This window comes from Penicillium rubens (genome assembly GCF_028828025.1).
Source record: "Penicillium rubens strain IBT 27055 chromosome Unknown utg000002l_segment0_segment0, whole genome shotgun sequence".
In the NCBI taxonomy this organism is placed as follows: domain Eukaryota; kingdom Fungi; phylum Ascomycota; class Eurotiomycetes; order Eurotiales; family Aspergillaceae; genus Penicillium; species Penicillium rubens.
In genome coordinates, this window is record NW_026890600.1 from 750,872 (window position 1) to 774,934 (window position 24,063).

At 51.0% G+C, this 24,063-nt stretch overlaps 10 protein-coding genes across 10 annotated transcripts; 6 read left to right on the top strand and 4 right to left on the bottom strand.

Moving 5' to 3' along the window:
- Positions 1-562: 562 nt before the first annotated feature.
- N7525_002730 (uncharacterized protein) lies at positions 563-4,148 on the bottom strand (the record flags this gene model as incomplete). Its single annotated transcript, XM_002559665.2, has 2 exons — positions 563-1,259; positions 1,312-4,148. The coding sequence occupies 2 exons, from the start codon at positions 4,146-4,148 to the stop codon at positions 563-565; spliced, it is 3,534 nt and encodes a 1,177-aa protein (XP_002559711.2).
- A 503-nt stretch (positions 4,149-4,651) lies between these two features.
- N7525_002731 (sugar porter family MFS transporter) lies at positions 4,652-6,480 on the top strand (the record flags this gene model as incomplete). Its single annotated transcript, XM_002559664.1, has 5 exons — positions 4,652-4,754; positions 4,818-5,056; positions 5,127-5,231; positions 5,288-5,757; positions 5,814-6,480. 5 exons carry the CDS (start codon positions 4,652-4,654, stop codon positions 6,478-6,480), a joined length of 1,584 nt encoding a protein of 527 aa, XP_002559710.1.
- Positions 6,481-7,317: 837 nt separating this feature from the next.
- On the top strand, positions 7,318-8,460 carry N7525_002732 (Zn(II)2Cys6 transcription factor domain-containing protein; the record flags this gene model as incomplete). Its single annotated transcript, XM_002559663.2, has 1 exon — positions 7,318-8,460. The coding sequence occupies one exon, from the start codon at positions 7,318-7,320 to the stop codon at positions 8,458-8,460; it is 1,143 nt and encodes a 380-aa protein (XP_002559709.2).
- A 741-nt stretch (positions 8,461-9,201) lies between these two features.
- N7525_002733 (putative zinc metalloproteinase) lies at positions 9,202-10,236 on the top strand (the record flags this gene model as incomplete). The annotated part of the gene is made up of 1 exon (XM_002559662.2): positions 9,202-10,236. The coding sequence occupies one exon, from the start codon at positions 9,202-9,204 to the stop codon at positions 10,234-10,236; it is 1,035 nt and encodes a 344-aa protein (XP_002559708.2).
- Positions 10,237-10,413: 177 nt separating this feature from the next.
- Positions 10,414-11,789, bottom strand: kat1 (putative 3-ketoacyl-CoA ketothiolase (Kat1); the record flags this gene model as incomplete). The annotated part of the gene is made up of 3 exons (XM_002559661.1): positions 10,414-11,418; positions 11,484-11,664; positions 11,719-11,789. 3 exons carry the CDS (start codon positions 11,787-11,789, stop codon positions 10,414-10,416), a joined length of 1,257 nt encoding a protein of 418 aa, XP_002559707.1.
- A 2,041-nt stretch (positions 11,790-13,830) lies between these two features.
- Positions 13,831-15,657, top strand: N7525_002735 (uncharacterized protein; the record flags this gene model as incomplete). Its single annotated transcript, XM_061212419.1, has 3 exons — positions 13,831-14,011; positions 14,070-14,908; positions 14,989-15,657. The coding sequence occupies 3 exons, from the start codon at positions 13,831-13,833 to the stop codon at positions 15,655-15,657; spliced, it is 1,689 nt and encodes a 562-aa protein (XP_061069440.1).
- Positions 15,658-18,173: 2,516 nt separating this feature from the next.
- On the top strand, positions 18,174-18,440 carry N7525_002736 (uncharacterized protein; the record flags this gene model as incomplete). The annotated part of the gene is made up of 1 exon (XM_061212420.1): positions 18,174-18,440. The coding sequence occupies one exon, from the start codon at positions 18,174-18,176 to the stop codon at positions 18,438-18,440; it is 267 nt and encodes an 88-aa protein (XP_061069441.1).
- Positions 18,441-18,938: 498 nt separating this feature from the next.
- On the bottom strand, positions 18,939-20,476 carry N7525_002737 (uncharacterized protein; the record flags this gene model as incomplete). The annotated part of the gene is made up of 7 exons (XM_061212421.1): positions 18,939-19,056; positions 19,108-19,291; positions 19,372-19,450; positions 19,511-19,867; positions 19,918-20,023; positions 20,088-20,131; positions 20,396-20,476. 7 exons carry the CDS (start codon positions 20,474-20,476, stop codon positions 18,939-18,941), a joined length of 969 nt encoding a protein of 322 aa, XP_061069442.1.
- Positions 20,477-21,210: 734 nt separating this feature from the next.
- N7525_002738 (uncharacterized protein) lies at positions 21,211-22,286 on the bottom strand (the record flags this gene model as incomplete). The annotated part of the gene is made up of 2 exons (XM_002559657.1): positions 21,211-22,151; positions 22,265-22,286. 2 exons carry the CDS (start codon positions 22,284-22,286, stop codon positions 21,211-21,213), a joined length of 963 nt encoding a protein of 320 aa, XP_002559703.1.
- A 264-nt stretch (positions 22,287-22,550) lies between these two features.
- N7525_002739 (DASH complex subunit ASK1) lies at positions 22,551-24,038 on the top strand (the record flags this gene model as incomplete). Its single annotated transcript, XM_002559656.1, has 4 exons — positions 22,551-22,641; positions 22,703-22,809; positions 22,862-23,837; positions 23,902-24,038. The coding sequence occupies 4 exons, from the start codon at positions 22,551-22,553 to the stop codon at positions 24,036-24,038; spliced, it is 1,311 nt and encodes a 436-aa protein (XP_002559702.1).
- Positions 24,039-24,063: the final 25 nt, after the last annotated feature.

The following is a 24,063-nucleotide window of genomic DNA, read 5'->3' on the forward strand; positions in this document are numbered from 1 at the left end:
GTTACTTTTAGCACAGTCTCCTTGCAGTTCGTGTGCAATTGTCACCGGAAGTCAAAAACAAAAAGAAAATAATAGATTTCTGTCTTATTCGACCAGGGGAGGTAATATCCGTGGAAATTAATAGATTGTCTAGCACTTTTTCAATATCACTTCTATGGTCAATAAGCATGTACACATATGCTAGCTTTGTGAAATGTTCTGCTGACACAATACGATATGGCGCACCGGCGGTTATGAACTGCCGTACCTACACGTTCAAATCCGGCAGAAGGCCATATTGACACCTTACCCTTGATATTCCCACTCCTCTTTCACGCTATCAGAGAGCACCCCATTGAACAAGCACAACCGAAAGACATGAAGATACCAAACGCAATAATATTAGCTCAGACATTAGTTCCGCCAACGTCATCTTCTAACCAACCTAACCTCAGGCAAATGCCTCCTCCTGTATCGGGGCTTTCTCTGACATGACATCCAGGCACTGCGAGCTAGCCATCCATAAACATAAACCGTTGCCCGTGGGGGCAGGTCATCCTAAGATATATATTCAATCGATCAATCAGTCCTTTGTACGCCTCGCCGAAGTCCCCTTCTCCACATCACTAGCATCAGACTCATTCTCAGACTCATCCTTGCGCTTGAACTTCATCATCTGTCCCAGACGACGGAATCCGCGCCCAAACGGCCGCCAGATCCAGTGCATCCCCCGACTAAGCGGATGATACACTATGACGAAGGGCTTGCCGACAACGTGGGCGATAGCCGCAAACCAGGGGTCGGGGAATGTGCGGATGACCATGGCCCAGGGGAGTGAAAATGCAGCCACCACGATACAAATGGCCCATTGAACCCCATTGATGGGGACGATGCTGAAGGCGACGCCGCCGTAGTTGGCGATTAGGGCTTGACAGCCGACCATGATGATGTTGATGCCGATGAAGAACCAGTTGCGATGGAGACCGGTTAGCACGTTGAATTTGTTGTCGAGGCGTCGGTTGTTGAATTCGTTGAAGATCTGCATCCAGACGAAGGTGTTGAAGACGACGGAGCGTCGGACGTCGTCTGCGTAGTCTAGGAAGCCTGGGGCTTTGACGAAGTGCATGATCAGGGTGACGGTTAATTGGAAAATGGCCTGGCCGATGATCATCTTCCACATAGTTGTTGAGAAGAGCGGGGCGCCGCCTTTGATGGGTTTGCGGTCGAGGATTTGTTCGGTTGGGGGGTCTGTTGCTAGTGCTAAGGCAGCTAGGGAGTCCCTATATATAGATGGTTAGTATTGGCTTGAGGGGTGGAAAATGGGTAACCTACATGATCAGGTTGATCCATAGCAGCTGCACCGCGGTCAGCACCGACCGCATCTGCGAATCCGCCACAGAGGAAATGAAGGTCAACAAGACAGCGGTGATGTTGACGGTGATCTGGAACTGGAGGAACTTGCGCACCGCGTCGTTAACGGCGCGTCCCCACATCAGGGCCGTCAGGATAGAAGCGAAGTTGTCATCCATCAGGACAATAGCGGAGGCTTCTTTAGCGACCTCCGTGCCTGCAATGCCCATGGAGAAACCGATGTTGGCGGCCTTAAGGGCCGGTCCGTCATTGGTACCGTCGCCAGTGACCGCTACTATTTCACCCATCGCCCGCAGCCGAGTGACGAGGATGCGCTTGTCTTCGGGGGAGGATCGAGCCAGAACTTGCAGCTTGGGTAGCACTTCATCGAACTGCTCGTCTGTGAAACGGCGGAAATCTGGGCCTTCCATCACCACGCCATCTGTGTAGATCCCGCAGTCGGTGGCGATCGCCTTAGCCGTGACCATATTGTCGCCCGTCACCATGCGTACGACAACGCCGGCATGATGACATTTCGCTACTGCTTCAGGCACACCAGGACGGATAGGATCCTGGATACCAACCACGCCGAGTAGAGACATGTCCTTCAGCAGCAGGCTGAGGTCGGCGGACGAGGGATCGCTGGAGTCGACAGCCTCAACTGGAGGCCAGGCGGCGAAGTCACGATAGGCCAGGGAGATCGTCCGGAGAGACTGCTTTGCGTAGGAGTGGATAACATTTTCGAATCGCTCCCGCTCGGTGCCATCAAGAGGTCGTGGTCCAGCAGAGGTCCAGGAGGTTGAACTGTAACCGAGAAGAATCTCAGCGGCACCCTTGACCAGAAAGCGATAGTGACCCGATGGCAAGCGCAAGACGGCGCCCATACATTTGCGGCCAGAGTCGAAGGGCATCAGCTGGATGGTCGGGGCGTTAGCACGCTCCTCCACCAGCGAAGTCATTCCTAGTACATCCCGAGCGAAGCCTAGCAGTGCCGTTTCAGTCTTGGAGCCGACGAAGCCCGGCACCCCGTTTTCTTCGCCCTCGAACGCGGTTGAATTGATCGCTACCGATTCGATCATCATCTGCTTGTGCTCGGCTAGGAGGTCTTTGGCGAAGTCTGATGATCTTGTTTCGTTGCCTGTCTGACCCTTGTCGTCGAAGGAGGCATCGCCGAAGGTTCCTGTCACCACCGTCATGCGGTTCTGTGTGAGAGTACCGGTCTTATCGGAACATACGGTCGTGGCGTTGCCCATCGTCTCGCAAGACTTGAGCACGCGCACTAGGTTGTTCAGCTTCACCATCCGGGTGGTTGCGAAGGCGAGGGCGAGAGTGACAGCTAAGGGGAGTCCCTCGGGCACGGCCACGACAATCACCGTGATCGCCACGATGAGGATATCCGTGAACTGCGAGGCCTTCTCAGCGCTGGTACCGGGATTGCTCGACAGGTCACCCAGAAACCGGAAGAGCAGAACGAAGAACAACAGCAGGGCAGCGCTGCTACCTAGCTTAGCGATAGCGCCAGCGAGATGGTCTAGCTTCTTCTGCAACGGGGTCTGTTCCATATCCTGACGCATGGCCATGAGGATCTTTCCAAAGCTGGAGTTGACGCCGACAGATGTCACCAAACAGGTACCGACTCCCTCGAGGACCTTGCTTCCGGAGATGATAAACGGGTCCAAGTCTTGGGCCCGGGTGTGGCCTTCGTCCAGGAGACGCATCACCTGCTCGCCGCCGGTCTTCCTCAGCTGGTCGGATTCACCGGTGGCAGAGGACTCGTCGCATTTCAGGTTGTGGCCATTGATGAAGATGCCATCGACCGGGACCAAGTCTCCAGGCTCTAGGTTCAAGATATCACCCACTAGGACATCGTGGACGGAAATTCGAACCGCTCTTCCCGAGCGAGTAACGGTCACCTCCCGATCCTCCTTCTTCTTGTTGAGTCGGACAAAGGCGCGTTCCTTTTGGTAGTCGTTCAGTGACCCCACCAACACCACAATGCAAATGGCCACGCAGATGGCACATCCTTCGACCCAGTCGAGTCCCATCCCGGAACTTCGTTTAGCATGAGACCCTCCTCCACTGGAGTGGTTCGGAGCAAATGTTTCGTACAGGCCTAGAGCGAGGGAAATGGCGGCGGCCACGGTGAGCAGGATCAGGACCTTGTCATTGTATGCAATCCACATGAGCTTCCACAGTGGCGTGGCTTTCTTCTCCGGCAGGGTGTTCGGCTTGAACACTCGGATTCGATCCTCAAATACTTCGGCCGGCTTCTTTCCAGCTGGTTTCGATGTGACGCCGCCAGCATCCTCTGTACTCCCTCCACTGAGGACAGACTCGTCCACGCTGAGGCCGGCCGAGACATCCGTGTGCAGTCCCCTAACCAAAGAGGGCAATCCACCCAACGCAACGAAGGCGGCGAGGGACTTAGGGTTGAGTAGTTTGTTAAGCTGTCCCGGGGAGAAGTCGAATGGGTTGTCCTTGACCTCGAAATCGCCCTCGGAGCCCGGGTCTGGTCGAAGCGCCTCCTCCAGTTCGCTGACGGAGTAGATTCCCGACGTCCCGCACGATGAGGACCGCTTCTCCTTCCATAGGTCGTCTTGCGGACTGCTGGGAGCCATTGTACTGCCGCTCATGGCTCGATCCCGGCCAGTTTGGCCTTCGATGGCGGTCAGGTTGCTGTTCGATCGATCTCGGGAGAGGGTATCGTCATTTCCCGGCGTGAGGCCCGAGGCACTGTTATTTTCGGGCACCTGGACAATAATCTCAGGAATCGAGTTCGCGCCTAGGTCGCCTCGCTCCTGCATTCCTCGAGCTTCCATCGTGATGAAGATCAGATGGTTCCTGGCGCTGGTATGAAAGAGCTACTGGTCGTGCATCCACCGCCATTTGCGGTTTAGATAAAACTCTGAAGGTGAACGATCACCATTGCACAGCCTCAGACTCTCGGGCTCGGCGGCCGCGTTATGGGGTCTGGCATTGGTATGCCAAGAGATTGTTAAGAAGGCCCAGACGGGCCAAGCCCGCTCATGCAGGAAGGGTCATTGATGATCGCGATGACTAGCTGTGAGCTAATCCAGAGGGGATTCACCATCGCTGGCTAGAACCAGCACAAAGGTATGTGGCTTGCGGGGGATTTACTTACCAACGCGGGGAAGACTCCGTCGTGAGGCATCTTGTCCGCGATAACGGCCGTGCTCTGGGGTGAAATCGCGGGGTGCATCCGATAGAAAAGCCCCGGCGTCTCCACATTTTCCCTTGCCAAACAATGCAAGCCTTGTCTTGTCCTTTTTCCCTGTCTGAATCGTGATCAGCATAGCCCACCATGGGGTTCAATCTGCATGCCGATAATAGCAACGATCCACCTGAGGTGCGCAACTGGCGCGTGCATCTCATCGCCCTAGTCGTGAGTATGGGGGCCATTGCCAGTATGTCCACTTCACTCCTAGCATGTCCTTGAGGGCGAATGGTTAATGTGATGGGTGTGGTAGTGGGTTACGATACTAGTGTCATCGGAGGTACCATGGCCTTGGAGCCCTTTCGCCGTGACTTTGGTATGGAGCGTGACTCCGACCTGGAGACTGACACCCTGGAAGGAAACATCGTGTCGACCTTCCAGGCTGGTTGCTTCTTCGGGTCTCTGCTCACCTTTCCCTTGGCCGAGCGGTTTGGGCGCAAGATGGCCATTGTGTTGGCCATTTCCATCTTCTGCGTAGGAGGAAGTCTGATGGTGAGACCCCTTTGAACCACTAGTCACTAAAAAAATGTTGTCAATGGCTAATACATAAGGGATAAACAAGACCGCTGCTTCAGGCCACCTGGGCATGATCTATGCCGGGCGGGCCATCGCTGGGTTTGGCATTGGCTCCGTGTCCCTACAGGTTCCCGTATACATCGCAGAAACAGTATGTTAGCTGCGCACCAGATGGAATAGTGACGGATCTAATAAAGCCTCATCTAGTCACCTCCCTCAATTCGCGGTCGTCTGGTCGGCATCTTTGAGATCTGTTCCCAGGGGGGCGGTATGTGGGGTTTCTGGATCAACTATATCGTCAATCGCACCATCCCCCAAGAGAAGATGGCGCAGTGGCAGGTTCCTCTCGGTCTACAGCTGCTGCCTGGTGGTTTGCTGCTCCTGGGGATCTTCTGGTGTCCGGAGACCCCCCGGTGGTATGCAAAGCAAGACCGATGGGAGGAAGCCGAGCGCAGCCTCATCTGGATCCGAAAGCTTCCTGCCAATCATCCCATGATTGTGGATGAGATGCAGCAAATCCGCGAGCAGATCCAGATAGGAGCCCCTGCCGCAGGAACCACGCATGGTTTCTGGGATTACGTCCAGCGACTGTGCCAGAAAGGCACCCGCAACCGGATCGGCATTGGCCTTCTGCTGATGGCGTTCCAGAACCTGACCGGTGTCAATATCATCACATAGTAAGAGCCGCTTCCCTTGCTTTTGGGCCATGCATGCACCGCTAACACTGCCACAGCTACTCGCCCCGAATCTTTGAAACCCTGGGAATAACAGGTACAGATACGAAACTATTTGCGACAGGGTTTTACGGGGTGGCCAAAACCTTGGGAATGATCATCTTCAGCGTCTGGCTGGTCGAGAAAGTGGGACGCCGCAGCGGGCTGATCTGGGGCGCCTTCGTCGGCAGTCTGCCCATGTGGTACATCGGGGGCTACGTCTTCCGGGCGGACCCCGAAGGCGCAGCAGCCCGTGGCGACACGGCACGCAATGCATGGAGTTACATCGCCATGGTCTGTGTCTATCTGTATGGGTTGATTTATTGTGCCACCTGGCAGGGCATCACCTGGGTGATCTGCTCCGAAGTTTTCCCAATTGACATCCGCATGCTCTGTGTGGCGCTGACTACGGCGAATCAGTGGCTGTGGTCGTTTATTATCAGCCGCACTACACCATATATGATCACCTCGCTGGGATACGGGACATATTTCTTCTTTGCCGCGTTGATGGTGTGCATGGGCTTTTGGGCGTGGTGGTTTATCCCTGAGACCAAGGGGAAGTCGCTGGAGGAGATGGAGGAGTTGTTCGGGGCTCAGCCCGTGCCCAGAGATGCGGAATGGGCAGTGAAGGAAGAGACAGAAGTTGCAAAGGGGGGAATGACGACAGCTCATGTGGAGAGGATCTAGGGAGGATCCTGGTAAATAGTCGAGGCGTCCAAACGTGGATGCCTTGAGGGCCTAGAGTATCTAGTGAGAGTAGCCCTAGCCCTAAGCCCTAATCCATCTTCCTATCTTACTGTACTACATCCATACTTTACGATTGAATCTGCATCGTCTCTTCCCTCGTCTCCATATCTCTTTGTTTGTTATCTAATTCTCCTCTCCTTTACAAGTTGCCGCCCCCCCACGCCCTCGACTCGGCGTGGCATTCCCTTCCCGCGTTTACATTCCTTCTCCCCGCTTCCCCGCTCTACTTGGTAACAGACTAGATTCCCAACCAGGGTATGATGCACCTCCACGGTCTCTCTCCCCTTCTCTTCAGACATCATGAGAGATACGCATGACAAGCTTCAACCCGGCACAGATCGCCCTGCGAGCGGAGTCGGTCCCCGTTCTCTGTACCCATGCCCAGAGGGGTAACAGATAGAGCGTGGCAGTGCTCTTGGGACTCACTCACTACTGCGGGGGTACCCCGTCGAGAAAAAGTTAAATATTTTGACTTTTGACGTCCAAGCCAAGCAAAATCACCCTCGCGGTCGGCTGGGAACGCCTGCGCAATTCTTTTTCCCACCAGCAGTTAGTCTCTCGACCGAGCTACTTTTGCCATCGCCATCCCCAATAGGGACCTGTCATCGCTAATGCTCTGCCCTCGGACATACATCTTTACCCTGTCTCTAACGGCATTTGATTGTTCCTCTGACCACCTGTCAATCATGAAAGCGAGTGGCTGGCTCGCCCACGATGGAAGACCTGTCTCACACGTGCCGGACTTGGATACCCCCCAGGATTGAACGCCGTCGCACTATGGGGGATAACCCGTCTGGGTCGTGGACCTCGCGGGTGAAGCCCGTCATCATCGCTTGTGAGCGTTGTCGGAGAAGGAAGATTCGATGCGATGGGGAGACGCCGTGTGCGACTTGTCGCCGTTTTTCACTGCATTGCGTACGACCTCAAAAGAGCAGCGAGGGCCAGGCGGCACTGGAGCAGCGCGTACAACAGCTGGAAGCGCGCATTGTTGAGCTGAGCACCGGGGTACCAAACCCGCCGGTATCATACCCAGGAGATAACCATTCAGCACGTCATCCCTCGCCGCCGTCTCTTCACCTGCTCACTGACCTGGAACCACCGAAGTATGCCGACTCTGGACCCGAGTCATTTGGGCACTTGTTCCACGATAGCAGTCCCTCTACGCTGGACATCCCTCGGATCGAAGTGGTGGATTTTGTCGATAACATGTCTCCGTTGTCCTCATCCTACATGTCGTCGACAATGTCTGCAGCTCCGAGTCCCCTCTCTCCAATGTTTGACGGACGCTTAATGCCGCCGAACATGGGGATGACGTTATCACCCCCGATGTCGATGTGTCCGTCACCCGGACATGATCCTATCCCCCATCTATCACCAGGCAACTTGGTAGAATCGCCTCGCTCGCGACGGTCATCGATGTCAATCTCAGAGTACAATCTGGATCTGGACCACTCGAATCTCAACTTCCCAATGGCCGATATGGGAGAAGACATCAGACCACCCAACTTCAGCTTCTTCCCGCCACCCGAGACAGAAAATCTCAGTGGCATGCCGACTAGCGTGGAAATGCAGCCCCTTCTAGATATTTTCCTTCAAAAGACCCCCGGAATGGGATATCCCCTTGGCCATGACATGTTCCAGATCTTCCTCGATATCATCGATGGACCCTCGAACCGAGCTGGCACTCACGGAGATGGATACCCGGTCTCCATGGCCAAGTTTCATGTGTACATGGCAATGGCGGTGGGATTACGGATGAAAGAGAACTGTCGACCGCGAGAAGTGGAATTGCTGGAGACCTGCTATCGGGTGGCTGTGGAGCAGATTCAATCGCATCATTTCTGGGACCAGCCATTGGCGGGTGAAGCTGCGGTGCTGCTGATGTTGTTCGCACAAGCTAGTCACCAAACAAGATCATAATCTGATAAGGCCATTAATTGAGATATATACGTAAATTTCCTCTTTCTGCCGTAGACGGTTTGCCTGGTCTCATCTCCCTCCGGATATGTATGGACGGTGGAACCATCCATGGGTGCATGGATTTTCCAATTATTGGAATCCATCAGTCACCGTTACTAATGTTTGCCTATGTGCTATGAAACCGCACGGTTTTATGCGCAAAGGAATTGTCTGTTTCTAGAAGGACGTGGCATCGTCACGGCTTGAACGGAGGATCAGCTGTAGGTAAAAAGCATGCTTGCTATCCGATCGTCTACTTGGGATCGTGTTACTGTTCGCTACACTAGAAGATGTCAGGGAAGTGTGGTGTTGCCACCGGAACGGCGATTGAAGATATTCTACCTTCCTGGTCCGACGGGGAAAACTGTTCTCTATCTAAACCGATATTATTGTCCTATAGATAGAGGCAGCCTCGGATGCCAATGACAGGAGCCTTAATCTTCCTACAGCCATGTCAGTGGACAATATGAGCATGTGCGGTTGCCTTACTGCCTGAGGCATAATTTCACATGAATCCAGTACATGTCACGTGCTAGACTCGGCTTATCTCCGTGCTGACAAACCTATCTCCGTGGAACCGGGTCGAATTCGCCAGCGCCTGCCTATTCGGGCCATATAAGCAGTTTCTTCTTGTCGCGAGTTCTTCACTCAAGAGCTCTTTCCTCACGAGCTCTTCCCCTACTGCCTATATAATCACACGCTATGGACTCTCCCAAGGAGCTAACCGTCCACCACCATGGGACCGCGCATATCATTCAAGTCCCCACCTCGGCAACATTACAAGACCTCTCCAACGAGCTAGAGCGCGTCCTAAACATCCCCATCGAGAACCAAAAGCTCCTAATAGCCCCAAAGCCAGGAATGCAGAAAGCACCGTTCCCACCAACTCTCCTTGACGCGATTCTCCAACCCTCATCCCCAAAGTTCAAAATCACCCTCCTCGGCACACCCGCCAAGGCAATCGCCGATCTGCATGAACAATCCGCCAGCGAGAAGCGACGACAAGAGGCACGAGCTGCTGCACTAAGCGCCGCAAGACGCAACAAACAAACTCCATCCTCCAGCCGCAGCGGCGGCATCCACACCCTCTCATCCTCAAGCAACAACTACACCTTCCACCGTCTCCTCCCACTATCCTACCTCCCAAACCCAGACCGCTCCCTGGACTTCCTCAAACGCCTCCGCGACGACCCAGGCATCCGCGCCGCAATGGCAAAACACAAGTTCTCCGTGCCGCTTTTGACAGAGATGAATCCCGCGGAACACACGACGAGCGAGTCACGGACGCTAGGTCTGAACCGGAATAAAGGCGAGGTGATTGAGTTGCGTCTGCGAACGGACGCCTATGATGGATACCGTGATTACCGTACTATTCGGAAGACGCTGTGTCATGAGCTTGCGCATTGCGTGTTCGGCCCCCATGACCGTGACTTTTGGGATTTGACGTCGCAGATCGAGAAGGAGGTCGGCCGTGCTGATTGGAAGTCTGGTGGGAATCAGTTGTCTAATCAGGAGTTTTATAATCCTGGTGATTGGGATAGCGCTCAAGGGGAGGAGTTTGTTGATGAGTGTGGGTGGACTGGAGGGGAGTTTGTCCTTGGTGGATTGCAGGGCGACTCGACTGGAGGCCGGGGTGGAGATGGCGGGACGCTGTCTCGTAGGGAGATTATGGCGCGGGCTGCGGAGGAGAGGATGAAGAGAGAGAGTCAGGCTGGGAAGCAAGATGATGCTAAGTGATATCATGGCTACTCATTTGGTGCACTATCTATCTTCTTTTATGATTTACGAGTTCTTGCTTTAAACTACATAGCCTTTGATACCATACATATATATCCTTCGATTGAAATTAACTCATCCCTATACTTGGAGATCATATATTTTGTCGCCTAATTAAACTAATCTCTGTATAACTATTTACAGTTGCTCGTTGACGAAGAGACCAGCCATACCCTGTCCAGTTCCAATACACATAGAAGTGACCAGAATCTTACTCTTTGTCCGGCGAGCCTCACTCAGAATGGTCGCGATCTGGCGCGCACCTGTTGCGCCGAGCGGGTGACCAAGGGCAATAGCACCGCCACGAGGGTTGACCTTGGCGTGATCAAGACCAAGGTTCTTAACACAGTAGACCGCCATAGAGGCGAAAGCCTCGTTGATCTCGTAGATATCGATATCATTCTTGTCAAGCTGGAACTTGCTCAGCAGCTTAGGAATAGCAGCAGTTGGGCCGATACCCATCACGCGAGGGGGCACACCGGCAACGGTAGCGCCACAGAACTTAGCAAGGATAGGCTGGTTCAACTCGATAGCCTTGGAGCGGCGCATGAGAAGAACAGAAGCGGCACCATCGGTAACCTGGCTGGAGTTTCCACCAGTGGACTTATCACCGAACTGAGGGAAAGCAGGACGAATCTTGGAAAGCGACTCGAAAGTAGTACCGGGACGGATACCATCGTCACGGGACAGAGTGACTTCCTTAACCTCGCCAGTCTTGGGGTCCTTAACCTTGACAGCGATGGGGGCAATCTCGTCATCGAGCCAGCCATTGTTCTGAGCAGCCTCAGCACGGCGGAAGGACTCGGCGGCATATCGGTCCTGCTGTTCGCGGGGGATATCGAAGTCCTTTCCGACGTTCTCAGAAGTTTGTCCCATGGGCTGCATGCAGTCGGCGGCCTCCTGGTTGCGCAGGACTTCCTCGTTGAACGGCCTGTCCAGCCGGTCGCCAGAGGCGGACATCAGCTCCGCGCCAAGAGCGACACCAACGTCGATGGCGCCCAGCTGGATCTGGTTCGCGATATCCTGCACAGCCTTCAGCCCGGATGAGCAGAAGCGGTTCACTGATGAGGCACCGGCTGTGTGGGGGATGCCGGCGGCAAGAGCTGCGGCGCGGACCATGTAGGCGGCTTTGACTTCGTTGACCTGCCGCCGGTGTTAGAATATGGGATCTATAGATTTGTGGGGTGGAGAAAAGAGATTAAACGTACGTTTCCGAGACAGACATCCTCGATTAGAGCAGGGTCAATCTGTGACTTGGCCAGGGTCTCCTTCAGCAGGGCGTAGATCATGTAGTCCAATTCTGTGTCCTTGAACCCGCCCTTACGCGCCTTGGTCAGCGGTGTGCGGATTGCTAGGGTGATGACCACATCGTCAGGGTTCTTCTGTGTACTGCGTTTGCTTGTTAGACTCATAAGACACAGATGACCTCATCTGAGTACTTACATAGCAGCGAGGCCGTTGGTGGCGCCGGGCTTGAGGTGGCTCAGGAGCGAGCTTAAACGATCTGCGGCCATGATGTATGAATATGGAGAGACTGAGCAAAGTATAGAAGTCAGCTTTAGATTCTTCTTGCTTCATGCGACTTGTTTTATTCAAGATGGTAGCTATTGGGATGGAAGTTTTCGTTGATGCGGGGAAGCTTCGCGCGGAGATTTTGGGGGCGAGGGGAGTAAAAACCAAAAAGCACATTCTGCGGAAAGAGAATAACTTACGGATTGTACAGGATTAAAAGAGAAATGAAAAATTTGAATAACAAAATGAAGAGGAGTCAAGGGCTTAAAAGAAGTATGAAGAGAAGGGAAGAAGATCTCCGCTTAGCCCGAAACTGCCGAGGTTCATTTCATCGGTCAGGTTATCCGGTCAACAAGTACCAGGTACTTACTATTTCCCCACACTCCCACATTGCAAAGAGTACCTAGTACCGCAATAAAGTACATTGTTAGTTCAATAGACTTGGCTTGCGGAGATGCCTAGGTACTTGATTTCCTTGCCACTACGACAATACCCGCCTATGGGCCGGCCGATTATGTGTATAACATACCGAAAAAAAACCTACCTAGAATTGTATAAATTATGTAGTCATGTGAAATTCGTGGTTTTACGATATAGTGGGATTAGTGGGTTTTAATGGGTTGGGTTGGGTGGAATGTCAAACGAGGGGATCAAGGAGAGGAAGTTGAAAGGCAGAGCGAGAGGAAGCTAGGATGCAAAGTGCTAGATGGCGACGGATGGGGAGGGCTTATAGAAGACCGTGGAATTGATAGTCAATGTGCTGCGCAGGTCCTAGAAGATAGGAGACGCGAAATAGGAAGATGGTTAAAGGAAGAAGAAGAAGGAGAATTAAAGGTCGTGAAGGTCCACGGGTTTCTATAGATTATGTTAATCGTGTGTGCCATCCATTATCTTATATCTTTTTTGTGTATACCCCACGGGGTTATTATTACTTGCATATCACCATTCTTAGCTTCGAGTATCGAGCTATAGCAGACATGAGTAGCCTTGCATTTATATAGTAGTGCACTTTCTATTCAAGAGGGACATACAGATCCGCACATCAGTAGACTAACAGACACGAGCAACGACGCCTCAGTCGAACAAGCAGCCGAATATATTACATCCAAGTATAGAAATTCCCAGAAACTAAAGACCAACCGAAATCCTCCTGCAACAGCGAAGGCAGCAAGAAAACTAACATGACCAAGAACAAAAGGCTGAGTATGCCCATGCCCAGGTACAGAACTAAAAACACAATAACTAACTAGTTATGGCAGGCAGGCTGATGCCTGGTTTGTTAGGTGTTAGACGTCACTTGTTTGCTAGCCAGTTAACTTATTAGTAACTATATTAGCTAGCCCTGCCTCACCTAGTTAGAGAATCTATCTTCTTCCTTTTCTCTCTCCTTCTGGCCTCTGCTAGATCGGATGGAAATATCTAGTCATATCTGTATACTAAGGAGTAGCATCTTTTTAAAGCGGCTTCTCCTAAGTTCTCTCCTGCTCCTTCCTTTTTCACTAGGTAGGAGATGTCACTTTGGCATCTCTTCTTTCTTCTTCTTTTATCTCTTCTTCCACTTTTCTCGCTCCCTAGCACAGTGTGACTATCATCCCATCGACGAACAATCACCACTGCCATCCTCTTAACCTTTCCTGTCCGTACCTCACGCAGCACCTTCCAAGGATCATCCGATTGATAAGGTAAGAATGGCTCATTACTCCAACCCGTTGGAACCTCCAGATCTAATATTTACTAAGACTATATATTTTCGGATGCCAAAAATTAGCACTTTCTTTTCACGTCGATGCTATTTCGGAAACGCCCTCATCACTTTTTCAGCTCATCGAGGTTCCTCGTGAATCTTACGTTAGTCCCACAGGCTTCCAAGGTTGGTCCCAAGGAGATTTCAAGGTTGCGAGTTTCATGTACTTGGTACCAACCGGCCACGTTATCAAATTCAAGTGGCCGGACACGCTGAATATTCCCATTCTAACCTCTCTTCATTTGGTGTCGTTCTTCGTCTCACACGCTTCCTGGACTGTGAACAACTTTTGCTTCATCATGCCAGCAGTAATCAGGACCAGCACTCATGTTGCGACGCCAAGGTCCAAGAGACAACGGATATACGCTGGAGATTCAGGACTCTTCCCCTACCCTCCAGTTCCGGATGACTCAACTGACCCTCATGAGGAACCTCCAGCTGAGTGGCTGGGATTGCTGCGGTCCATGGACCAAGTGTCAAGTGAGGATGATCTCGGTCGGTTTTTCTACAGTGCGAGAAGTTGCTAATTATTTTCTAGGAACAACTTCATCTGAATGGGGAAGTAAAGAGGTTGCTACTGCACGTGCCACTATAGAACCAACCATAACGCCACAGAACGAGAACTTGGTTCGGACCTACCACCCTTCGCTAGGCCCAGTCGACGGCGTCTGGGTCACGAAAGAGTCAAACGAGAAGTCTATCTGGTTAGTTGCTCCTGGTCCTCTCGGCATCCCGCATACCCATGCCGGAGGCCGAGAGATCCACTTCCTCCCGGCTGGCTTATCTCCACGGACGATGACGATGATATGTTTCAAAGCACAACCGGATCCTATCAAAGCAGTTCTCAATCCACGGAGATTCCTCCAATCGCACGACCTTCATGTTATCCGAGAGATGTTTCCTCTGGCTGTCGGTGCCCGAGTTCTCATCAGCGGATTCATCGTTATTCTGTTCAAGTCTCGGGCGGACGTGGAAAAGTCGTGGACTCAGGATGGAGAGGCTTGTACGTTCGGAAATCTGAGACTGTTGTACGACGTGATGGAAGACAGTCCGACCAGGACAGAAGTTTCAGGAGGCGCGGCCATAGCTTCGAAACCTGACGCACTGGAGACGAGTGTCACCCTCAGACTAAAACTACGTTTACTTGATGGGCAAGAAGTGATCACGGTCCCGACCCATGCTTTCGTGAAACTGAGACGCATCAACGGCTCTTGTCTGCGTCGCCTAGCTGACTGGTACGCGTGGATGAAAACTACGCTATCCAGGTTTACTCCCGCTGGAAAGGATTCTCACGAACCAGCCCTTGGGACAATGCGTGGATCAGCACGCAATTCCCCCTTGGGCAAAATAGTATTCCTAGCAGGGGACTCTAGAAAGGTACGTATACTAAGCAGCCTTTTCTATTGTCGTACCCCCGACGATAAGTATAACTGACTCTCAATACGTTCGCGTGGTAGATCGGAGTTATAACAACTACGTACGACCCTACACCGTCTAACCTGTTGACTTTTCCTTCCGGTTTCCTGCATGACCTCTCCCTGATCACAGCAGAAGCTCCTAGCAAATCCCTCCCGTCGATTATCAGCCCTGATGGGACACCGCGTGTGGTTGGCTGGGGATCATATCGCAACGTCCTCGATGGTCACCCCCTATTCGTCATGGGACTCAATGTGATGACGGGCAACCTGATCAGGAGGACTAGCTTCGGTGTGTCAGGAAGGGCGCAGCAGGCTCTAGCAGAAGGCTCCGAATATCTCTGGGACAAGGAGACGTTATCTCAAAGTGTCTCAATCCTCTGGAGAACCGAATATGATGGAGATAGCCCCACAGATCTTTCGAGTGCTACACTTTGTTTGGGGCAGATCTCTGACCGAACTTGCCTTGCTGTCTGCTTCCAGAACTTCGAGTTCCCTCTCTACTCCCGAGCCTTTCTAGAGGAAGATCACATAGACACGCCCCTTAAAAAGGTCGCCAGGCCAAGAATGAAAGGAGGCTTCCTGCTTCCATCAGAGGTTCAGCGAGCCGAGATTATATGTGACGATCCTGAAATATCTGCTGCCCCCGGCACTTTTCCCACCAGAGAACGGGTTCCAGCCGGATTTAGGAGGTCATCCTCACATCGATAGTCGCATTTACCGTCGCCTTGTCTCTGATTCCCGTTTCGCGGCTCATGCTGGTGTTTCTGCGGATTTTGCCCGCACTTCCTTTCCTTTCCTTTCTGTCTGTTTCCTCTTCTATCGGATGTTGTGCTAAGACGATGGCCATTCTGCGATCGTGGACGACTCGATGCTGACTTCGAGCCTCTCCAGTCGCCAGCCATACAAACAATAGCTTTATTAAACAATAGCTTTATTAAATAATAGTTTTATTATCCATGAGTTTGACCGTCGAGCTCATTCATTCCCTTTCCTACATCAATCCGCTTAAAGACCGGGAGGCCGTCTGACTCGGACTTCTTGTATACCAATTGAATTTATCGCCAGTTTCACAATCCGCTGTTGGGTTCTATTATTTGAGTAATCTTGGGAGTTGCAAAGCAAAGACGTCTGCTGCAATCTGAGCGAAAAGAATGGAAAGTTTCCTGATCTTAAAATTCCTGAATTCGTACCTGAATCAAATAGGCGCCGTGATGAGCACGCATCTCGAACTCCATCCGCCACTCACATCGAGGGGCGTGAGGCCTGACGGAGCTTTCGCCCTGTCACCTCTAGAAAACCTCAAGGCATCCGCAGCAGACTTCTGTTGTCTAATGGATACGTACCGACATCGACGATCATCGTGACGAGATCTTTGGAAGTCCGCGGAGATGTTACGACTTACCAATCTCCATGGAAAAGCCTCAATGGTCCACGGACGAGCCTGTTGGTAGGTTGGTATCGACATTAGAAGTATCGGAAGGATGGTCACGGAACTTGCCGGACCTTGGGGACTAGAGGTATAGGCGAGGGCAGAGTTAAGTAGCTGGAGGGCGCAGGCATCCACGGCGACAGCACCTATTCTATGGGATCTTGATGCATTAATGACAGTGCTTTCATGCAGTTTGTGACAGATCTTCCTTTGCTTTACTTCTACTAGATCTTTTTAGGGTTTATAGGGGTTTATGCCTTTGTTTCTTTGTCTCATGAAGCTATATAGACGCAGCTTCATGGAAGTTAGTTAGATTTATCATCATCTATTACACTGATCGTGACCACAATTTTATTGCTCTACTGGAGATCTGTATGCCTCTCTATTACAGACTCCACCGGATTCATAGATAGCTCCCTCTCTCTCATTCCTTTCAGCCCAGTCCATCCCTTTCTAAAGGAATCGTAGTAGTATGGATGTCCATTAGTAGCTATCCCTAGTAGTTACAAGCCTCTTTATATAGTAGGGCCACCAGAAACCCTTCCGAGGTCTCTTCAAAGCTATCCTAGACCCTATATCCTTTCTATATAGCCCTAGAGGTGGCTAGGGAAATTGTACCTAATTATTAACTAGATAAACCTAATATATGATTAGGCTTATCGTTTCGACCATCTAAGATGAAGAATTGTAGTATATATATTGTCCTAAAATGCTAGTAATTATATCGAAAGCAGCAAGAAAGCTAACATGACCAAGAGCAAAAGGCTGAGTATGCCTATGCCCAGCTAACTAACACCATTGTGTTTTTAGTTCTGCATGGCAGGCAGGCTGGTGCCTGGTTTGTTAGGTGCTAGGCGTCACTTGTTTGCTAGCTAGTTAACTTGTTAGTATATTAGCCAGCCTCACCCAGTCAGAGAATCCATCTTCTTCCTTCTTTCTCTCTCCCTCTGGCCTCTGCCACATCAGGTGGAAGTGTCTAGTCATATCTGTATACTAAGGAGTAGCATTCTTTAAAAGCGGCTTCTCCTAAGTTTTCCCCTGGTCCTTCCTTTTTCACTAGGTAAGAGATAACACTTTGGCATCCCTTCTTTCTTCTTTCTTCTTTCTGTCTCTTCTTCCACTTTTCTCGCTCCCTAGCACAGTATGATTATCATCCCATCGACGAACAACCACCACTGCCATAGTCTTGCCAACTGGCACACTGCCAGTCACCTTCAACCTTCCAACGATCATCCGATTGATAAGGTAAGAATGACTTATTACTCTAAACCTTGGAACATATTTAATATTTACTAAGACTATATATTTTCGGATGCCAAAAACCAGCACTTTCTTTTCACGTCGATGCCATTTCGGAAACGCCCATGTTGACCACTATGTCGCGGCATTCAGATATGTCCGATGACTCGGACTCCGACGTCAAGTGCTTCCAAGAACTACCTGATGACACATATGAAGCCATCGGGTCGACAGCGAGTGCCATCCGGAACCCTCGCTGGAATTGTCAGTAGGCTGAGATTACATGTGATGACCCTGAAATATCTGCTGCCCCCGGCACTTTCCCCAGCAGAGAACGGGGTAATAAGAGAGCAGCAGAACCTTCCCATCAAGGTGATAAAATACCTGCATTCCACAAACGTGCCACCAACTATTGTGGAAAAGATTTCTTCGACCTCCGCTCGATATATGTTTTTCAGTTACGACACTCGATCTATGATCATAAAGCTCGTGACTAGGGCTCATCAGGTAGCTTCACGCCACCTACTTTGGGAAGTGCAAAAAGGTGTTACGCGATATGGCACTGGATCGGTCGATTACCATGGTGGGGTCTGCAACCGTCCGAGGTGGGCCCTCTTCAAAGGAGCCCGACGAGTCATGGATCCCTACGCAACCTATTCCAGGTCGCGATGCAAAATGGTCGACCGTTGTGGTCGAAGTTGGGGTCTCTGAGTCCTATCAAAAGTTGAAGGCAGATGCAGAATGGTGGCTCACGGATTCGAGGGGCAATGTGAATCTTGCAATCATCGTGGCTATCAATCGAGAGACACCCAATATCGTTTGAGACTGTTTGTTTGGACGTTAGCTCCTTACGACGCCAGCGGCCCCGCTACGTTCCAACCATCCGACAGTCTATCACTACATCCCGGGATCCAAAACGACCCGACGCAACGATTACCGTCAGCCCACCAGTACCTTTGACTATTCAATTCGCGGAACTGTTTTGTCGGCAACCTATCCTCCCGGAACACAATATCGACCTCTCACCTGATCAATTCAGAGAGATTTCAGGGCAGGTCTGGGATCATCAAGTCTTCTAAGTTATCCTTACCTCGTGAGTTAGCTTCTTCAGACAATCACAAAATCTGCTACAATAATCGTGCCAAGCACCCAACACACGTACCTGGTGTTGTTACGCCTCACCAAACATCTAAAACCTTTTGCACTTGGCAGCTAACAGATGGCGACGTATACACCCGGAGCGATAGCTGTACGGTTATGCCCAGATGATAAATTCATGCGTTATTATACATACGAATAGAAAATAGCTTCCTAAACATAACTAATACGTACCCACCGTTATCTCCTTGCGCATCCAATCTTCAAATCTTCCCTGGGCTTTAGGGTTAGTGTCTTCCCAGTTGTAGGAACCAGTGTGATAGTTCAAAATCTCGAAATACCTGAGAACGATAAGTCCAAACCAATACCCCGCAGATTGGAAAGATACATACATTTTGGTCTTCCATTGTTCCGTAGCCATTTCGGAATCTAACGAAGACCAATCAATTTGCTTCTCACACTCGGGTTCATCGTCAGAGTCCGAATAGGTCGAGACGTATGTATGAGTTAGGGCATCCGCCGCTGCGATTCTATTTTGCGGGTCTATATCAAGCATTTTATCCAAGAGATGAACGGCTAGCAAAGTCAGTAGTCATTGGAGGTAGATAGATCAAGAAGCACTTGATATCAATGAAGATTCCAATAGACATGCATACCTTCAGGGTCAACATCTCCCAGCGTAGCTCCAAGTGATCTGGGTTCTATTTCAGGTAGAGAGTTCACAAACTCTGTCGTCTATCACTTGAAGTCAGCATATTACCTTCTATATCCAACCCGGCCGTTTAGGATTCGTACAATGTCGCTGTAAACTGTTTCCATAATCTCTTTAGGTGGCTTCCCAAAAATCTCAGTGATCAGTTTGAAGTGATGCACATTGTCTTTGCCTGGTAAGAGAACTTTCCGTAGGAGCATCTCTGCCAGGATGCAACCAGTGCTCCAGATATCCACCGCGAAGCTGTATCTCTGCCAAGTCAACATGATCTCTGGAGCTCGGTAGTATCGTGTGGAGACATAGCCAGTCATCTGGTGATCTTGTTCTCGCGCTAGACCAAAGTCACAGATCTTCAAGTCGCAGTTTTCTTTTATCAAAATGTTGCTGGGTTTGAGATCACGATGGATAACACCGGCAGAGTGAATGAATTTTAGCCCTCGCTGAAATTGTCAGTTACACTGACATTTCCAGATCACTAGGGTAGGCATACCAGCAGTTGGTAGGTGAAGAACTGGATGAACTCGCCTTCCAATGGCTCCGGCCTTGATTGGATCAGATGATGAAGGTCTGTCATGCAACAGTCCATTACAAGATAACTGTTTCAAAATGTTCAGTATCAATCAATTTGGGAAACAGAGAAGCTAGGAGCGATTCACATACAGATCTTCCGCTGGTGAAATGAAGATATCTGTCATGTTGATCAACTATTGGCGGTTAGTATTCACGTTCGTACTTGGTTCCTTTTCCAACACATGCATTGTCATGTTTTAGATGTTTCATCAAATGAATCTCACGATATGTGCGCTTGACCCGGGCAGGGCTATCAAAGGGATTCCATATCTTCTTTATGGCAACCGTTCGGTTAGCCATTGAATCATGTGCCGAGCTGATTCTAGCTGTTAGTGGTCTTACAGTACGAATATAATATACGGCGAGGAGATATACCATATTACTCCAAAGGCACCCACATCTCGTGCTTGCAAGTCTGTATACCTCTCGGTAATTTGAAGGGCGGTGCCCATGATTTTATGTGTGATGAATGTAGCCATGATTCCAATGCGCATTTGAATATGGAATGAATTATCAGAATGGAGGAGACCTACTATAATACTATAATACTATAAACTACCTCGTATACCTAAGGTTGTTCTCCTCAGGCCTAGCCCGGGTGGTTACGTCACAACATGGATGTTCCCATGCGGTCCGCCCATGTGGTTGGCCGTTTGACCGTTTTATACCTTAATTGCCTCGTATTTCCACCTTAACTCTCCATGTATCCATGGATGTTTACCAGTCAAGCGGGGTATTACCCCAGTAGACCCTTATCAGCAGACCCCGAGACATACATGTACATATGTAGAAAGTAGGCCGAGGTATATATAGAAAGTTGTGGACGTCACTTAGCTTGGTTACTACGAATGTATGCCCTCTTCCGCGATTGCGTCAACCATGTCGCAGGTGATTGAATGTGAGAGGTAATATCCGATCCTTGCTTTGACTCCTTTAACACTGGACAGTGCAAATTGGCAATGCCATGTCATATGTAAAGCATCCGTCTAGAGTAGTTAGTACAATATGGCGGTGCTTCTAGGAGTATTGCAGGTTTAATGGACCCTTATTATTTCGAGTAAACAAAGAGTCCTTGTACCTCGTATCGCACCAACGCAAATTGCAACCAAGCTGAAACCTAAAGCCGAACACCGAATACCATACCAGGGAGATACCCGAGCCAGTAAAGCCCATCCACTCATCCTTGACCATTATCCGTAAAGTTCCGAGTACATCAGAGCAACTCACGATGTCCAGCATCCTCGTTGCTAATTACGCTACCCACATCAGACCATGCCGGAGTAGCCACGCCACCAACAGAACGCCCACCAAGGTCACTCAGAGTGCCGTCGGACGTTTCGTCCTCGAATCCTCCGACATGGCTAAAACTTCCACTGGTAGAAGGGGCGGCTGAAACATCATTGTGAGACCGAACACTCCCCTGGCCGAAATCATCTAGCTCAACAAGGTGATCACGCTCATAGGTTCTGTTGCTTGGCACATCAGGGTGCGCATAATATACCTGCTGGTGGTCTTCTGTGTGGCTGGAGCCAGAGGCAGACAAAGGAGACTTGGGAGAGAATGGATCAAAGAGGCTGTCCCCATCGGGTGCTTCAGACCCAGGCGTGAATTGAATAATAGATTCCGAAGGATGATTCGAGGGAGCGGGCGAGGGAATGTCAACCTGCAGCTGATTCCGACCCAGCGTAGGCGTAGAGTCGGCCTCGATTTGCTTGCCGCCTCGGCGGAGGGGCTCCGAAGTGCCCAGGTCAACTCCCGTTGAGTTAGCAGTAAATTCTTCGTTGGTCTGAACGCCGTATTCGTGGTCTTTTTGGTCTTTTTGTTTAAGTAGGTTGCCCTCTTTGTCAACCAGGGTATCAAAGCTATTATGAGGCTGGCCGGGCTGGCTGGCCTTCCGTCGTGACTCAAGGATCGTCCCTCGTCGCATGATCTCCGCACGAGCAATCCGTCTGCGTTCTTCTGCAATTTCGCCAGTCTCCTCAGTCATAGAGATGTCTTCCCTCAACGCTATGTCTTGAGGTTGGATCTCATCGCCGAGGTTGTGCAGGGCCACGGCAATCTTGCGCCGCGAGGTAGTCACCCATTGTTGAAACTGCGGTGACTCGTACACGGCAATTCCGGCCGCTACAAGCACAGAAACAGTAATGATGAGTCCTGCATGAGAGGTTAGCCTCATCCTGCACGTAGTGGGGAACCGATAAGCCGAGTACACCGCCCGGATGATCCGGGATGAAGTCGTAGAAGTTCAGGGAAGTAGAGGGCCATACCTTTTGCAAGTGGTGCTGGCATAATGAACCGGGATATTGTAATTGTGTCTTTCCTTTCAAACTTTTTCGAGACTCACCTCCGTCATCCATGGAGCGGAACAAGATGATACGGTGATGCCTGCACCTTATCCTTACATTACCACATGTGACCAGATAAGCCCTTATCACCCGCCCTAAATACACACCGCTTTGGGCAAAGTTCCCCGCGCGTCCAAGTTATGGACGTGATTGCAAGCTCCCATCTCTTGACTCGATTGTTGTACAATTGAACTTGAGTGATATCATCATGTCTCGCCAACCTTCGCAGGCCCAACGGCCGTTGTCCCTCACCGAGGAGCTTGAGAAATTGGAGCAGTCCATCACCCTGACAATGCAAGGTAGGGTAAAAAAGTAAACAAAACAGTCCGGCAGACCGCTCATCGTCATATGTTCATACAGAGATCGACCACAATTTCAGTCAAGCTCATCGGATAGTTACTACGAGTATATTGCCTCTGGTGGAGCAATATACCGAGCATTCCCGAGATGTCTGGGAAGGTTCCAAGGTCAGCGCCACCAGCAGATACAGCTATAGACAGCTTCGTTGACTCCCTTTAGTTTTGGAAGCAATTCTTCGAAGCGAGCGCCAACGTATCTCTATCTGGCTATGAAGAACGAAACACGGATGAAGAAACGATGCAGGACCCGACAGCCACGGAGGAAGAGTCCACCGACATAACCCAGAGCACCAACCTCGACGAGACCACGTCCCACGAGACGCCCTCTTACCAGCGCCATGAAACACCCCGCCGCGACCAGGCAGATGACCTCGATCTAACAGATCTCGTGATCTCTTCCCACAGCACTCCGCGTGCTCCAGGCCACCACCAGCAGGCCGAGGACGACATGACAACATCCTCAATGGAGTACTCGTCCTCCTACGAGAACTTAAGAAGACAAGTCAACGAATCCGAACCACCATTCGACCTCCCAGACTCCTCGACCCTCCCATCCACTCCAGGCCGCCAACCCTTCTTCCCACGCGGCGTCTCCGCCACGACCCCGATGTCCTCACCATTCCTCCCACCCGCATCGCAGCCATCCACCCAAGACCGTCGATACCAGAAGACTTCGGACCCAGTACTTCACCAAATGCTCGACAAGACATACCGGGTGCAAGCCACGCCGCTCGGGAAGGGATTCCGCAATGTGGGCGGCGGCACGAACACTCGACCAAAGTTCACTGTCACGCCAAAGCCAGCCGAGTCTACCTCCAAGTATGGATACGACGACTCCCCGATTTCCAGCCCGGAGCCGGAAGCACCACAGCTGCACTCGGAGATTTTTTCGTCCCCCATCAAAGGCATTAATGACACCCCCGGCACGAACCGCAAGCGACGGACTAGCAGCAATCGCATGCACGGTATTCCCAGGCCTGGCATGAGTGTTTTGACACCTGCTAAGAAGTCTGCGGGTAAATCGGCTATGTGGGATAGCGACGATGATCTGGATTACGACGATGAGGATCTTGGGCCGAGTCCTCCCAAGACAATGCAGTTCCACATTCCGCAGAGCCGGTTGATGAGGACGCCCGGTAAGATTTGTTCACTTGGTTCTCTTTTGATACTATACTGATACTGACTTCCGTCGCCTTTTAGCAAGAGAGGCTTCTAAGCGCATCGTGACCGATTTGCTCGCTACAGCTGGAGCTGGAGACATTACAGATGACTTTGGTGACGACCAAAGTCCAAGTGTGATCCGCCGCATGGAGCACCTGGAAGATGAAACCTTCTAAGTCGACAATCAAAGAAATAACGCTG